General features: G+C 36.3%; 2 protein-coding genes across 2 annotated transcripts in view; both read left to right on the top strand.

The window, feature by feature from the left end:
- Positions 1-164, top strand: part of KDELR2 (KDEL endoplasmic reticulum protein retention receptor 2) — a 50,897-nt gene extending 50,733 nt beyond the window's left edge. Inside the window, exon 4 of the mRNA XM_044678994.1 lies at positions 27-164. Coding sequence (XP_044534929.1) covers positions 27-164 — 138 coding nt within the window. The remainder of the gene's footprint in view (positions 1-26) is intronic.
- Positions 165-190: 26 nt separating this feature from the next.
- The window catches only part of DAGLB (diacylglycerol lipase beta), a 46,935-nt gene continuing 31,238 nt past the window's right edge, over positions 191-15,887 (top strand). The window contains exons 1-2 of the mRNA XM_044678985.1: positions 191-325; positions 3,736-3,887. Coding sequence (XP_044534920.1) covers positions 231-325; positions 3,736-3,887 — 247 coding nt within the window. The 5' untranslated portion in view covers positions 191-230. The remainder of the gene's footprint in view (positions 326-3,735; positions 3,888-15,887) is intronic.

Genomic DNA, 15,887 nt, shown 5'->3' with positions numbered 1-15,887 from the left:
GGCCGGTGGTGATGGTGTTCGAGCAGGTGAGCCAAGGAGCATGCGCAGCGCGGGGTCAACGAAGCCCCGGATCGCTATTTAGGACTCCCGGAGAACCGTGGATCCGGAAGCCAGGCGGAGGCGGTTTCCGGGCTTGTGTGTGCGTAGTCCCCCCCGTCGCCTGAAACGCTGGGGCTCGGAAAGGCAAAGAGAGACGGGTGACTGCAGGTGGTCCACGACAAGCTCCCACGATGCCGGGGATGGTGCTCTTTGGCCGTCGCTGGGCCATAGCTAGCGACGATCTAGTCTTCCCAGGCGCCTTCGAGCTCTTTCTTCGAGTGGTCTGGTGAGTGCCGGGGTCCGGATCTATGACGGACACTCCCCCGACTCCCCTTCCCTCTGCCGCATTAATCTTTTCTCCAAGACAGAAGATGGGGCGAAGGGAATCACCTCATTCTCTTTCCTTTCCTTTCTCTTTAAACCTCATCTTTTTTCTTTCCTCCCATCGCCTTCCTCCCTTCCCGGCCTCCCCCTCCTCCTTACCACCCATTCTCCGTTTTAACCCTCGTCCACATTAACCTCCTCCCCAGGGCAGAAGGTGAGAATTAGCCCTTTTTCTCTTCCTGCCTCTCCTCTCTAGTCCTTAAACCATTCCTTATTCCCCTATTAACCTCCCTCCCGTCCAAGCTTCTCTCTTCTGTCTCCCTACTTCCCTCCCTCCTCTTTTCCTTCATATTTTTCTTTATACCTCCCCTGGGCAGAAAGGAGGCGAGGATTCCTTCCTCCCCTCTCTTTTCTCTCCTCTTTAAACCACTTCACCTCCCCTTCCTTCGTTAGACCCTCCCTAGGACAGAGGGAGCAGGGGACTTTTTCCATCCCTTCGCTTTTCCTTAGATCACCCTACTTTTTCTTACTCCCTCCTGTTCTCCTCGCCCATTAACCTCCTCTCCAGGGCAGAAGGAAAGGGGGTTTCCTCTTCTTCTCTCCCTTCCGTTCCCCCTTCCAGTCCAGAACACCTGAGTAGCCCTCGGATTGTGACTGTTGAGTTCTTTGCGTCGGGAAAGTAGCAGCCGATTTTTGATTATTGCTCTTTAAAGGCTGCAGGGAATTCAAAACCTGGATTGGGGAGAGAACTCCTAGATTCGAATCTGCCTTCTGCCATTTTACTGCCCTAGGTGACCTTGAATAAATCCCTTAACTTGGAAGTGAGTTTCCTCTTTGCTAAAAGGAAGGGAGTGAACTAAATAGCTGACCGAATTCTTTTCATCTCTTAAGTTTATGAGCTACTTCCAACCCTGCGTTCTTTTCCCGTGTTTCTCCTTGCCTAAAATATGTCCCTTCTCACCCTTGCCTTCCGGAATTTCTTAGGTTCCCTTCACCCCTCTCCAAGAAGACAACAAGCAAACTAATTTTGTACCTCATACAAAGTGTAATCTTCTTGAGGGAATGGACTGTATTTGCCCCCTTTTTTATGCTATATAATCCTTGGGTAATTACATTTACTCCTCTACAATTCAGTGGCATCGGTACTGCTGGTGTTATTATCTTCGTTTTACAGAGGAGGAACTTGGCTCTGGATCATAGATTTACAGCTAGAAGGGACCTTAGAAATTATCTTGTCCAACCTCCTCACTGAAACTCAAGAGAGGTTAAATGACTTACTTATGATTCCACAAGTAGCAAGTAGCAAAGCCAGGATTTGATAGGGGATTTTTGACAAAGAGAAAGTCTTTGATGGCAAATCTGGTGCTATTCCTACTGCACCATATCACTTCAAAACTAGTAAATGTTAGAAGTGGAATTGGAACCTAGGTCAGCGTCAGTCCAAATCCAACATTTTATCCCCTTCTTCTGTTTTCTCTTTCCTCAAGGCAGTGCCTGGTTTCTTTTATTTCAGACACATGGTAAATAGGCTGGTTGCTTCTCAGGCAAAATCCAGTAGACTGAAGGCACTGGGGAACAGAGGAAGAGAAAATTCTAAGTCAGGGAGATGAATCCTTTTTCATATTTACTTGGAAATTACAATCTTTCCCCAGCTAGAAATTATTGCAAAAAAATATCAGAATCCTAGAGTTATAAGGGACTTTAGAGAAAACCTCCCTTTTATAGATGAGGAAATTAAGGCTCAGAGAGTGATAATGACTTGCCCAAGGTGGTACAGACTAGTTATTAGCAGAACTACTACCTCAAGCCTCCTCATTCCAGTGTTCTTTCCATTGCTTTACCATGTTAGTTTCAAAGTTTAGCAAAATCAGTGTTCCTGCTGCTATGTAATCTAATAAAGCAGTATTTTTTTTTTACTTCTGATGCTTATATGTAGACTATAAGCAGGTATTTTCTTTAAATTGTCTGAATGTTCACTGATAAGGGAAAGAATCCTTTACTAGAATTTTTTTGTATCTTTTAATCAAAACATTAGTTAATTTGCCACTTAAATTTTTCGGTTAGTAGATACATGGTAAATAAAAACCAGTACTCACAAAGTGAATGCTGAAATGTTCATTCCATTCTTAAGCTACCAAGTTGCTACAGAATTATTTTTCATCTTAGTAATATATTTTACCTGAAATCATATGAGACTCAAAAAAAGATTTGGAATACTTTTTTGCCTTTGAAAGCATTTAATAAATTGTTATTTTGATTTCCGACAGTGAGGGGGAAGTGTTTGAACAGCTATGGAAAAGCCATTTGGTCCAGAAGATTCATTCTATATACTCAAATAATGGAAGTAAAGGAAGATAAAAATGTATCTAATTATGCTAATGTAAAATACCAAGAAAAGATTGCAAATGTTCTGTTATATATATATTTTTAAATTCATGAATTCTTGGTTATTCAAAGGTGAATTTTCTCTTTATGCCAACCTTGTGACATTTTTACTCCAACTTGGAGTCAGAAAACCTAGGTTTAAGTGTCAGTCAGACTCCTAGAAAGTGAGCTTGAAAGGACATTAAAGAGCATCTAGTCCAATCTCTTCACTTTATAGATGAAGAAACTGAGGCCAATAGAGGTAAAATGTCTTGCCCAATGTCACCTGCGGAGTAAATGGCAGAGTCGATGAACTCAAGTTTTTATTCTTTTCATCACATCATGATGGCTTGTCTTCTTAGCCATCTGACTTTGGACAGATTACTTTCTGAACCTTGTTTTTTTTTTTTCATCTGCAAAATGGAGATAAATGATATGTAAAATATATATCTTAAAGGGTTTTATAATGTAAGATGATTTAAATAAAGACTGTTACATTACTAAATTCCTTGATCATTGTTACTTATTTATTAGTACAATTTTAGAGATCAGTATTTGAAATGAAAATGACTAAAAAAAGTGTCAAATTTTAAAAAACTTTTTAAAGAAGATTGTGTTAGTGCAAAGATAATGTAAAATGCCCTACAAACCTTGAAGCAGTATTTAAATGTGAGTACTTACTAATTAAAGTTAGTCTTATTGGGAGCTCTTTTAGAATCAGTTGTATTGTATAATTAATAAGGATAATTACATAGAATTTTAAAAGTAAAGCTAATTTTAAATGAGAATTAAGAACAATGTTTGTGATTGATTTGTTGTTAGTGAAAGCTCTAAGTTAACCTTTGGTTTGTTTTGAACAAATGCACTTAAATACGATGTTGATAAATTCTTCTCATTTGCTTCATTTATGTACTGTTTAATACAGAGGAACTCTATTGGTTCACTTTCCAAAATAAATTGTTTTGTACTAATTCACTTTTTTCTGAATCTCTTTTTCTTTCCTTGCAGGTGGATTGGAATTCTTATTTTGTATCTCAAGCAGAAAGGAAAGCTTAATTGTGTTGGGGGAGCTTTGTTGAATAGCTATCTGATTGTACTCATTATTCTTCTGGCTGTTATAATATGTGTTATATCAGCAGTTGTGTATGTCAGCATGAAAGGTAAATATTGAAACTGTTCATTTTCTTGACACAATTTTTAAACATGCACAATCCATGACATTTTAAAAGATGAAAACTTTTTTTGCAATGATGAAGAAATTGTCTGTCTGTATGTTTTAAATTATGAATCATCACATATTTAGTAGTGTGTTACTATGCTTTCAGCCCTCTGATAAAACCTATGGGAAAAACAGAAGTATAAGGATTTACATATTGATATCAGCTAAAAGAACAAGGCCCTGTCCTGCTTAACATTTTTACATTGGATTTTATGTTAGACTTAGCTTTTTTCCCTTTCATATTAATGTATATGACATCCTTGAAAATAAAGACATAATTTTAATATATGTTGGAAAACATAGCCAGTCATATTTCAGTGTTATTAGCAGGTTTGATAATAAGCAGTTTCCTTATCTTCAAAAAATTGTTTTCTTCTATAAATGTTCTTATACAAGCTGACTTATACACCCTCACAAGTCAGGGTGGAGGTGAATCAAACACAGGTAGTATAATTTGTACACTTTAAAATAGTAGATTGTGAAAAAGATGCTCAAGGAATACTTGTTCCTTATCAACTTCCTTTTCTGTGAAGTGGGGAGTATTTCTGGGACAGACTAAAATTACACTGACGTGAGGTTCGATCTTTTGTCATCTATCAGGATGATGAGAAAACAGACTTAGATGTGGGCAGGAATGGCAGGTGTCACTCATTGAAATGATGCAAACCAATATTTTGGCCTTCAAGTCTAGGAAGCAGGATCAAGTCTTTGAAGCCAAGAAAAGAAAAATTGGGGGAAAAAGCTATTGCTCCAACTCCAATAGCATAGAACCCCAATGAACTAAATCTCATTTATAGATTATAAAAAGATAAACTAACAAATTCAGATAGAAAGTGGAAAATTTTTAGTCCATAAAAATTCACAGCCCAAGGGATTCAGTACAGCTCTACATAGCACTGGGAACTAGGCAAGGCAGTCCAAACTCAGCTCAGAGAAACTCTTAGCTCAAAGATTTAAAAAACAGCTTCATAGATCTAATCACTAGAAAGTAAACTTGTCAAATATATAGTGGTAGAAAGGATAGCTAATATGTTGGGTGGCTATAATATCAGGGAATAGAATTTTAAAATGAGTAATATAGGGTAGCATATTACCCCTCAGTGCTCAGAAGAACTTTTAAAAGTTTTTTTTTTTGTTTTTTTTTACTTTTTCATTTTGAACTTTAAAAACACCAAACAAAAGGGCATATTATATACATGGCAGAATAAAAAAAAATTGTATGTGGAGCTATGAATCACCACCACTCAAGAATTTTCTAACAGTATTGTGCAAAAATGGGAAGAGTAGCTTCAAAAACAAGTAGCTGCTTATCCCTGGCAATAAGTCAAAACTGGGAGGTTTGTTTAAGAAGTGGTTCCTCTTTTGAGAGGGACATTAGACTAGTTAATCCTTACTTGCAGAGAAATTACTAGTCTTCATTGATAGAATGAGCTTTCTCACCAGATTTTTAGATATGTTGAAAAAAATGTCTGACTAACCACACAAAGTATTTTAGAGGAAAGCTCTAACTTAAAAGGATAAACTTTATTTTTTTTTTACTTATAATTTATATATTTTTTTATTTTGAATATTTCCCCCTAGTTACATATTTCATATTCTTTCCCTCTCCCCCAAACCCTCTAACTCCCCTTAGCCGACGCACAATTCCACTGGGTTTTACATGTATCATTGATCAAGACCTAATTCCAAATTATTGATAGTTGGGCTAGAGTTACCGTTTAGTGTCTACATCCCCAATGATATCCCCATCAACCCATGAACTTTAACAACAAGAAGAAAAAAGTAACTCACATTTATGTGATATTTTTTAAAGTATGTCAAATCCTTTCCTCACAACAACCTGGAGGTGTAAGGAATGTCAATATTATTTCCATTTTATAGATTAGTAAACTGAGCTCAGAGAGTTTAAATGACTTGCTCATAGTCACAGCAATAATTAGTGTCCTATACAGGATTCAAAGTCAAGATTCAAAGATCTTCTTACTTAGGGTTTAACTTAAATTAAATTTTCATGTGTAGACCAAGCAACAACTTAAAAAGGTGATGTTTTAGAAGGGATTCTTGTTCAACTGTGGGTTGGGCTTGATGTATTCTAGATCCTTTCCAACTATGAGATCTGTTTCTGCTTTTGAAATATAGACTAAATTAAAATATAGCATTTACAATGTTTTTCCATTAAGATACAGTATATAGTTTCCTAGACTTTTTTGTTAACACTGTTCACATTCCCTCACATTCTATTTTCATCACTGATAATTTGTAACTAGCTATAAATTCAGAGTTAACAAGTAACTAAGTAATGAAATTCTCCCCCTTTCCCCCATTTTGGCTTTTGTTTGGCTTTTCTTCAAAAACCACTACATGCTTATGTGGTGGCTATACTTAGACTTCCTTTCCAAAAGATCACTTTATTGAGTCCTTTGTACTACTGATTAAAGGGAGAGCTCTGGGTAGAGGTGAATCAAAATAGTCCCCCTCTATGAGATTGCATTTGATGTGAACCTTGAAGGAAATCAGAGATTCGAAGGGGCTGAGATGAGGAGAAAGTACCTTTGAGATGTGGGGCACAGTTTGAGCAGAGACAGGTTAACAAGAGATGGAATGTCATCTATGAGGATCAGAAAATGCCAATTGAACTAGAACATAGAGTGCTTGAATAATGTGCAAATCCAGTGAAGAGGTGTTTTATTTTTTTTTAACCAGTTTTACTTATCAATTCAGTATATTTTTGCTTTCAATTTTTTGTTAATCTCTTCATTGACTTTTTTTTTTTAAACCCTTGTACTTTGGTGTATTGTCTCATAGGTGGAAGAGTGGTAAGGGTGGGCAATGGGGGTCAAGTGACTTGCCCAGGGTCACACAGCTGGGAAGTGGCTAAGGCCGGGTTTGAACCTAGGACCTCCTGTCTCTAGGCCTGGCTCTCACTTCACTGAGCTACCCAGCTGCCCCCGACTTTTAGAATTTCTATTTTGCTGATTATTTGGAGGTTTTTTATTTGTTGGTCATTTCTAGATTTCTTCAATTGTATGGCCAATTCATTGATCTGTCTTTTTGTCTTTTGCTTTAAAGATAAATTCTCATACACACCCCTTACATGTGTCCCCTACACTCACCCCAGTCTGATTTAACTGAATGTAGTATATACCCAAATTTTGATAGTGTGATCTCTCAGGAGTAGCTAAAAATGGATCATATTGGCAATGGTTCCAGATTTAGGGAAGTCTGTATCTTGTGTCTTAGACTGTTATTCTTCTTTCATGTCAGTATTCAAGATATCATTTGGACATTTCTTTTGAAGCCAAGTGAAACAAAATTTCTTTGCATGAGCAGCAGTGGCAATTTAAAAGATCATCTTTTGTTCTCGTATACTTGTTCCTTCTCTTTCCTCCCTTACCTCCTCTTGAAGAATTAGTTTTTTCCTGATTAACCCAACTAGTAATTCACTCTCCCCCTTATTCTTTTTTCCCTTAAATCCTTCCCCCTCCCATTCCCTTAATCCTTCTCTCTCTGGATTCTCTGTTGGGTAAAGATCTGTTTCTATACCCACTGTATGTGTATGGGAGTGGCAGCATGGGGGTGGGGGGGGTGGGGTGTGGTGGAGGGGGGTGGTGGAGTGTTCTTCCCTCCTTTGACTAATTCAGCTGAGAACAAAGTTCTTTCCACCCCCTCATTATTATATAGTTTCTGTTTGGTCATTTCTAATTTTCAAGTAATTTTCTTCAATAAAGTTTTGTATCTTGTTCTATGCTATTAAATTCTCTTTTTTATAATTTCATTCCCCAGCTCTAATTTCTTTTCTAATTTTCTTCCACTGCTGCTTTCATTTATTTGTTTGTTTGTTGTTTTTTTAAGCCCTTACTTTCTGTTTTAGAATCAATACTAAATATTATTTCCGTGGCAGTGGAGTGATAAGGGCTGGGCATTTGGGATTAAGTGACTCGGGATTACACACCTAGAAATTGTCCTGGGCCAGATTTAACCCAGGACCTCCTATCTCTAGGCCTGTCTCTCTATCCACTGATTCACCCTTCTCATTTGGCTTTTAAAACAAATTTTTTGTTCTTAAAAAACAACAACAACAAAACCCTCTTCTTTAACTCTTATAAGAATTCTCATTGGACATATCCAAGCTGCATTTTTTTTCTGAGGCTTTGATTATAGATATTTTTGCATCTTTCTCTTCTGAGATTGTGTTCCCTGTCACCACAACTCTTTTTTTGGTAGGATTCATTTTTGTTTGCTCATTCACTCTTCTAGCCTAATTCTTGACTTTGGACTTTGTTATTATTACTAGACTTTGTGCACTTCTGGGAAAAGTAGACATATCTCCCAAAAGTAGAGCTTCTGTCTTCCTAAGTCTTTTTGCCACTTTCACAACTAGGAGCATACAAACTTTCATTCATCTCAAAGTAATGTGACCCAGGGCAAAATGTGCTCACTGTCCCCCTGATCTGAGCTATATAAGTTTTTTTTTTAATTGATTAATTAAGAAAATTTTCCTGTGGTTACATGATTCATGTTCTTTCCCTCCCCTCCTCCCAACCCCCTCCCATATCCAACACACAATTCCACTGGGTTTTATACGTGTCATTGATCAAGACCTATTTCCATATTATTGATATTTGCACTGGAGTGATCATTTAGAGTCTACATCCCCAATCATATCCCATTGACCTATGTGATTAAGCAGTTGGTTTTTTCTGTGTTTCTTAAGCTATATAAGTCCGAGCCAGGTTTGATTGAGTTTGTTGGTTTGTTCCTGTTTGGGAGTTTCAGTCACCTGTTGTAGTCTACTGGCAAGCTCTGCATGTTCAGAGTGACTGCACTGCAAGTTCCTTTTGATCTGAGACGCCTACCCGGGTATTCCACTATAGACTTCCACATTGGGTCCCAAGCCAAAAACGGCTCTTGAAATCAGAACTTCACAGCTAAAGTTTGTTTCAGGAACTTATTCCTTGCTCTGTTCACAATTAGGGCCCATTTTCAACTCCCTGCCCTGGTCCTGCAACCCAGAATTGTGTGGTGGGTGACAGAGCTACCAAATAAAACCCTTTCTTTCACTTTGCACTATTTTGGGGGTTCCCTAGGATCTTTTGCTGCCCCGAGGTCCAATCTTGGCTCTTTTTCTGCCTCTGGGCACTAAAATACTCCTTGGAGCATATTCCTGGCTAATCTTAGTCCCCATCTTTAGTGCTGGAAGACTCCTGTCTTTTTTCTTAAGCCATAGTGGGCTGGAAAAATTACTCACTGTGACTCTGGTTAAGCATATGGTGGTAAAGGGGAAGGAATGTGATGGATAGTAGTGATAACTGAAATTCATAACTGATTTATTTCTCTTCCACTATTCTTACCTCTCTTTCCTCAAGCCATATCCTGGTCATGGTTCTTACCTTTTTTATTTTTCTTCTTTTAATTTCCCCCTGACTAATTATTAATTAATATTAAAACTATTAACTAATAATTAAAAATTAATTACCCCATGATTTATTTTTTTTGCAACTATTCCTTCCCTGGCATTATGCTAGCTTTGAACCTCACCTCTTCCTATTCTTGCCTATTACCCCGTTGAGAATTTTGTATTTCTATACCAAACTCTTTGTTTGTTTCCCTATGGATATATGTGTGCATGCATGTGTACATGGGATATCTATGTGATTAACTTCCCTTTGTCCTTCATGTTTATATGCTCTTCTTCTTGAACATTCCCATTATGGTAAATGGTAAGTTCCTCCTTTTCATGCTTCTATATTGCGTTTACCTTCTTTTTTCTTTCTCCTGTTAAATCACCAGAATAGAACCAGTCCACCTTGAGGTTTTCTGTTTATTTTAGAGGCCAAGATATGAAATCATACCTCTCTCCTAATCCTCTTTGCCAATGATGGAGGCCTGTGAGTGTAGTATACTACATATAGTGCAAGATTTCTCTTTATTTTTATAGATCATGTTTTGCAATTAAGTTTATATAATTCTTTGTATATCTTGATAGATACATTATTTTGATAGATACACATTTTGTAATTATTTTAAATGGTATCATTCTTTCTATCTTTTGCTTTGTTTGAATTTGTTTGGTGTTTTATAATGAAATAATAAATGTAAATATTGTAAGTATAAGGTTTAGGTGGTTTTCTAGACACTTAGATGAAATAGTCTTTAGGGCCAGTTATCAGAAGTCCTAGGTTTCAGAAGGCTTCCAGGGAGAAACTGACAAGTTACCACTATGTTGTAAATTAGGGTTTTAATTAAACTAGGACAGGGAACAGAAGGGGAATGGGATGAGCTAACTGGGTCTTAAAACAATTCCCTCCACAAAGTCCAGTAGGATTCAAATAGATGTTAACTACACTAAATCTCTACCTACAGATCTCTAGCTACCTATACTATGGCCTAACCAGTAACCACCCCCTTTGCTAGTAATTCAGAGTAAGGGAAAGCTGGAAGGTCCACAGGTCCACTAGGTCAACAAGGGAGATGTCTCACAAAGGTTGTCCTCTGGATTTGGTAGGAATCCAGTAGAATCACAGCAGTATCAGGTATAAATCCAGTAAAGAAGGAAAGTAAAGATTTTACTCACACAGTCCACCTGTGGAGTTTAACCCAAACTCAACCACTTCCTAGAAGGTGAAAGGCTTGTAGTAGGAGAAGCCCACATACACTGTCTCTTTTTCCAGAGAGCAAGTCCAAAACCCAACTGTCCCAGCAGAGTTACTGTCACCAGAGTTCTGGAATTCTCTCTCTGCCTCTTCCTTGGTACTTCCTGTTTTCCCTAAAACAATAAAAATGCTGATATTTTGTGGTTATATAGTATTTTATATCCTGTAACTTTGCTAATATTGTTTCCATTAATTTTAGTTGACTTTTTGAGATCCTAAGTACACCATCATTATCTTCACAAAGCAATAATTTTGCTTCTGTCTCTGCATATTCCCTCCACTTCCTTTTCATGTCACTATAAGTCTTATTTCTTAACACTAGCAAATAGTAGTGGTGACAATGGATTTTCTTGCTTTACAGCTGATCTTATTGGAGAAGATTCTAGTTTATTTCTGTTACATACAGCACTGGTTCTTGGTTTGAAATGTGTATTTTTTACCATGTTACAGCCATAATCCATTATATTTTCAAGTTTTGTTGGTTTTTTTTTTGACAGAAATGAGTGTTATATTTTTTCAAAAGCTCTTTTTTCATCTATTAATTGACTTATATGATTTTTGTCACACTTGTTAATAAGGACAATTATGTTTGTAGTTTTTCTAATATTGAACCAATTCTACATTCCTCATATAAATCCAATCTGGTCACAGTGAATTTTTGCATCCCCTTCTAAGTCAGAGGGACAGAACATTGGCTCTCTTCTGACCTCTGGGTTAGGTCAGGGATCTCTTCTGAAGTCAGAGTACCAGCATAATCCCTTTCTCCTGGAGATGAGTCCATATTCTTTTTTTGGGGCCAGAGCATTAGCTCTCTGTGCCCATTCTACAGACAGTAGAACTGATCTTCTTTCAGGACTTCATATATCACTGTGAACCTTTTCTACTTCTGTAGTTGCCTCCAAGATCTCAGACTAACTTTCTTCCACAATTCCTCACTTGGTCACTAGCCAGCAGGTCAAATCTGTGGTCTTGAGTTTGAAAGATGACCATTATTCTTTCTACTTAGACTTCTTAATCACTTTTCTGATACTCTTTTTGGATGTTTATTGGAGCAGTTGTTGGGGAAGTTGGGCTATACTGTCTCCTATTCTGTTCTCTTAGTGAGTTTTCCTTCCTCTGTATCTTTTGTTATGAGCATTTTAGTTTGTCCCCATCCCCACCCAATCCCCACAGTGGGAGAGAAGATAAATGACTTTTATTTGTAAAAGAATGAAATATTTTTCAGTGTTTTTAGAAAATTAGAAATATAGTGTTCAGGCTCTTTTTAAATCATAGTTTTCAGGGAATCTGATTCTTAAAGTATCTTACCTTGATCTATGTTCTGGGTTCAGTTGTATTTGATAACAGATACCTTACATTTTCTTCTATTTTTCAATTTTATGATTTTGTTCTCTTATTTCTTTTTGTCTTGTATAATAATTGATTTCTCTTTGATGTTTTTTAATCTTCAAGAAGTTTGCTACTTGGGTAAGATTCACCACTTTCCATCTGAATACTCTCCTATTTCTCTTCTCCAAAGACTTTATTTTGGTTTTTTATATTTGTCATTTCTTCCACATATTTGCATAGTCTTTGATGAAAATCCGTTTTTTTTTCTTTTGAGCCTCTGCTTCCAGTTGTTGTTTATGTTTGCTTTTTGAATATCTATGGATCTTTAATAATTCCTTATGATAATTGTGTCTTTTTCTAATAGTGGTTTCTTTGCATTGGTTCCTGAATTGGGCCATTATATCAAGTCGAAGTTTTTTTACCCTGCTGTACTTTTTGGGTGGAATAGTCAGCTCTTTTTACTTATCTTTTTTTTTAATTGGTATCACTATCACTCTCCTCTCAATTCCTTCCCAAGAAAAAGATAAAAAAGCCCTCGTGTGACACATAAGTATAGTTACACAAAACAAATCCATACATTAACCATGTATGAAAATATATTTTATTCTTTTTCCTTCATCTTATCATCTTTTCTGCCAATAGGTGGGAAACATGAGTCATCATCATTCTTCATGATTGATCATTGCAATGATGAGAGTTCTTAAGCTTTTCCTGATTTTATGCAATTCACATTATATATCTTCATACAAACCCTCTGTGGTTTCTCAGAATCTACTCCTCTTGTCCCTTCTTATAGTACAATAATAACATTCCACTACACTGACATAATTTGTTCATCCATTCCCCAGTTCACTTCTTTTATTTATTCACTCTTTTCTTAATTTCTTCCAGATACTTTTGGAGTCTTTGACTGAGCCATTCTTTTTTCTGAGGATTCATTAGTATTTATTTAGTTTACTCTTCTTTAGAGTTTTCTTCTTGGGCTTTGCTTAATTTTATTTCTAAATGTTTCTGAGTTTCTCTTGACTCCATTGTTTGGTGGTTTATAATGAAATAATAAATGTATATAAGGTCCACACCCCTCCCAGGATTATTATATTCATTTTTATAAAGTAAGTTTTTCTTTGTTTATGCCTTCTGCAATATTTTATTTCAAGATTTTCTCTCTATTTTAGTTGTAATATAATCTTATGTGATTCTGATTGATTTCTTAGTATTTGTGTTCTTTCTTTGAGGCTGCCCGCAGTAAATTTTATTTAATTTGAAAACTCGATTTTGACTGTGACATTACTCAATATTTTGTTTGGATGTTTCATTTAGTGACTAGCAAATTATTTCTATTTTCATGTTGTCTTCTGATTCTAGTAGATGTGGACAGATTTAGTTATTGATTTCTTAAAATATAATATCTAGGTTTTTTATTTGATTATGATGATTCTCACATTCTCTCTCAATCTCTTTTTTCACATGAGTTGTTTTTGCTATTAGATATCTTATTTACTTCAATTCTGTTTTTTCCCCATCTTTTGATTTCTGTCTAGTATTTCTTATAGTCTCATGGAGTTATTGGGTTCTAGACTTCATTCTATCTTTTAAAAAATATACTACTTAAATAATTTTTTTAAAAAATCTATTCTGGGCCGTCTAGGTGGCTCAGTGGATTGAGAGGCAGGCCTTTAGAGACAAGAGGTCCTGGGTTCAAACGTGGCCTCATATACTTCCTAGCTATGTCACCCTGGGCAAGTCAGTTTCCTAGCCCTTACTGCCCTTCTGCCTTGGTACCAATACTTAATATTGATTTCAAGATGGAAGGTAAAGATTTAAAAAAAAAAAATCTGTTCTAAGCTATTCTTTTAAGTTTCTTCCTAAAGAGCACTAGTTTCACTTATTTATTTCCTAACTCATTCTTAATTTCTTCCAAATACCTCTGGAGTCTTTGTGACTGAACCATTCTTTTTTTCTGAGAATTCATTAATATTATCTTGAAATTACTCTTCTTTTGAGTTTACTTCTTGGGCTTTGCCTAATCTATAGGTTTTCCTCATTGCATTTGGCCTTTTCTTATATACATATAAGAAAATTATATTTTAATTTGAATTGGTAATGTAATGCCAGAAATTGGTCAATCCATAATAAAACAACTGAGGCAGAGCTCCAAGCCAATAACTAATAAAGGGACCTGGCCTTCTCCAACAAATAAGATTCCCAGACCTTCCTCATGGTCTCAGACCCCCTACCTTCTCCTGAGTACAGCTTCTATTCTCTTAGGTGCCCAGCTCTGTCCTTTGGTCAGTTCACACGTCAGTGAGCAATCTCACTGGTGAGCTTCAAATTCTTGGTATGCCCTCTGGTCATGTTGCTACCAAACAGTAGGTGGACATACTGCACTTTAGCTCATCTACCCCTTCTTTGTGCCACCTACTTTATCATTGCATCTGCTTTATCAACAGACCCACTTTAATTACTTGTGGAGGTGGCCTAGCTTGCTTAATAAGTGTCACAAGAGAAGCAATACTGGGTAGAAGGATGTTTTCCCCCCATATTTGATATATTATGAGACTTCACTGAGGCTCTTGCAACATCTGAGTGGAGATGTCCCTCTCCCGCTTTCTGGTCATGTTCATTCCCTTCAAATCATTTAAAGTAAAAGTCTGATATGGAACTCTTCGGGGGAGGGGGGGAAGACTCTTGTTTCTAATAATCATTAAATTATGAACTATAACTGGAATTATAGTGATTTATGATTACTCTTTATTAATAGGTTATTATTATCCCTATAGAATCACATTAAACTAGGTAATATTGATTAAAACTAATCATAGGGATAAGATTATTGATTTAAGATAGGCAGGAGTATACCAAAAATAGGATAGGAGTCAAATTATACCTTACAGAACTTTGTGCAATGGCCAGAGTTTGCTTCTGCCTATACTCTTTGATGGGGTGGGTGTACCCTGCTTAGTCTTATTCCATCTGAAGTGTGGATGTTGCTGCCGCTGTTCTAAATGGGTTTGCTAGGATTGGAGTGTGCTCTTTTCCAGAATTTCTGACTTCTGGCTCTGTGGGTTTTAGCTTTGGCCCTTCTCTGTCTCCTCTCCTTTTACAAACTTTTGATTTTTACAAACTTTTGATTTGGTCCATTCTCTATTGTGGACCTGACTGACTATAATTGGAGAGATAGGTATATAAAATGAGCACTAGATTTGGAATCAGAAAATCTGGTTACAAATCCAGGCTCAGTTACTTATTGCTTTGGTGATCTTGGGTTATATACTTAACCTTCCCTCGTTTGCCAAATGAGAGAGTTGGAATAGCTAGCCTCTGGGATCACTTCCAACTTTAGATGTGTAATCTTATTGTATTGTGGATATTGTAGGTTGTAGAGGTTAGGAAACTTTTACAATAAAGGTCCAGATAGTAAATATTTTAGGCCTTGCAGACCAAGAGGCAAAATTGAAAGTAAAATATTTGTAATACTGGTCTAATAATGAGATTTTGCTTAATTGATGTTCAAAATTAGTGTTCTCTACCCTCAAAATTGATTACAAAAATGAAGATATATAATGATTTTACTTACTTTATCTTTGAAAGTGTCTTCACATAGCTAGGTACTGCCAAATATTGATAATCAATTCACAAGCATATGAATTTAATTGGGCACATTCATCACTTGAAAACATTTTTAGAATTCTACTAGATTCATTGGATATTTGTCCCTTAGTTTTGCCTTATTGTATTGTAGATTACTTCCCTTTGAAAGTTAGTTCCTCAGTTACAGAGTTAAATATATTTTGAAATATGAAAATTTCTTTTGCATTTAAATTAAGGTTCAAAAATGCTACTGGAACTGTAGTTTGAAATTAGAAAATATATCTGAAATTAGAAAATATATTAGAAAATATAATTTATTACACTAAGTTTTGCTTATAAGAGCTGTTTTGCCTTGTAATTTTAGGCTG

The sequence above is a fragment of the Gracilinanus agilis genome, chromosome 1, assembly GCF_016433145.1.
Source record: "Gracilinanus agilis isolate LMUSP501 chromosome 1, AgileGrace, whole genome shotgun sequence".
Lineage (NCBI taxonomy): Eukaryota > Metazoa > Chordata > Mammalia > Didelphimorphia > Didelphidae > Gracilinanus > Gracilinanus agilis.
This window is presented reverse-complemented; position numbering and strand designations above follow the sequence as displayed.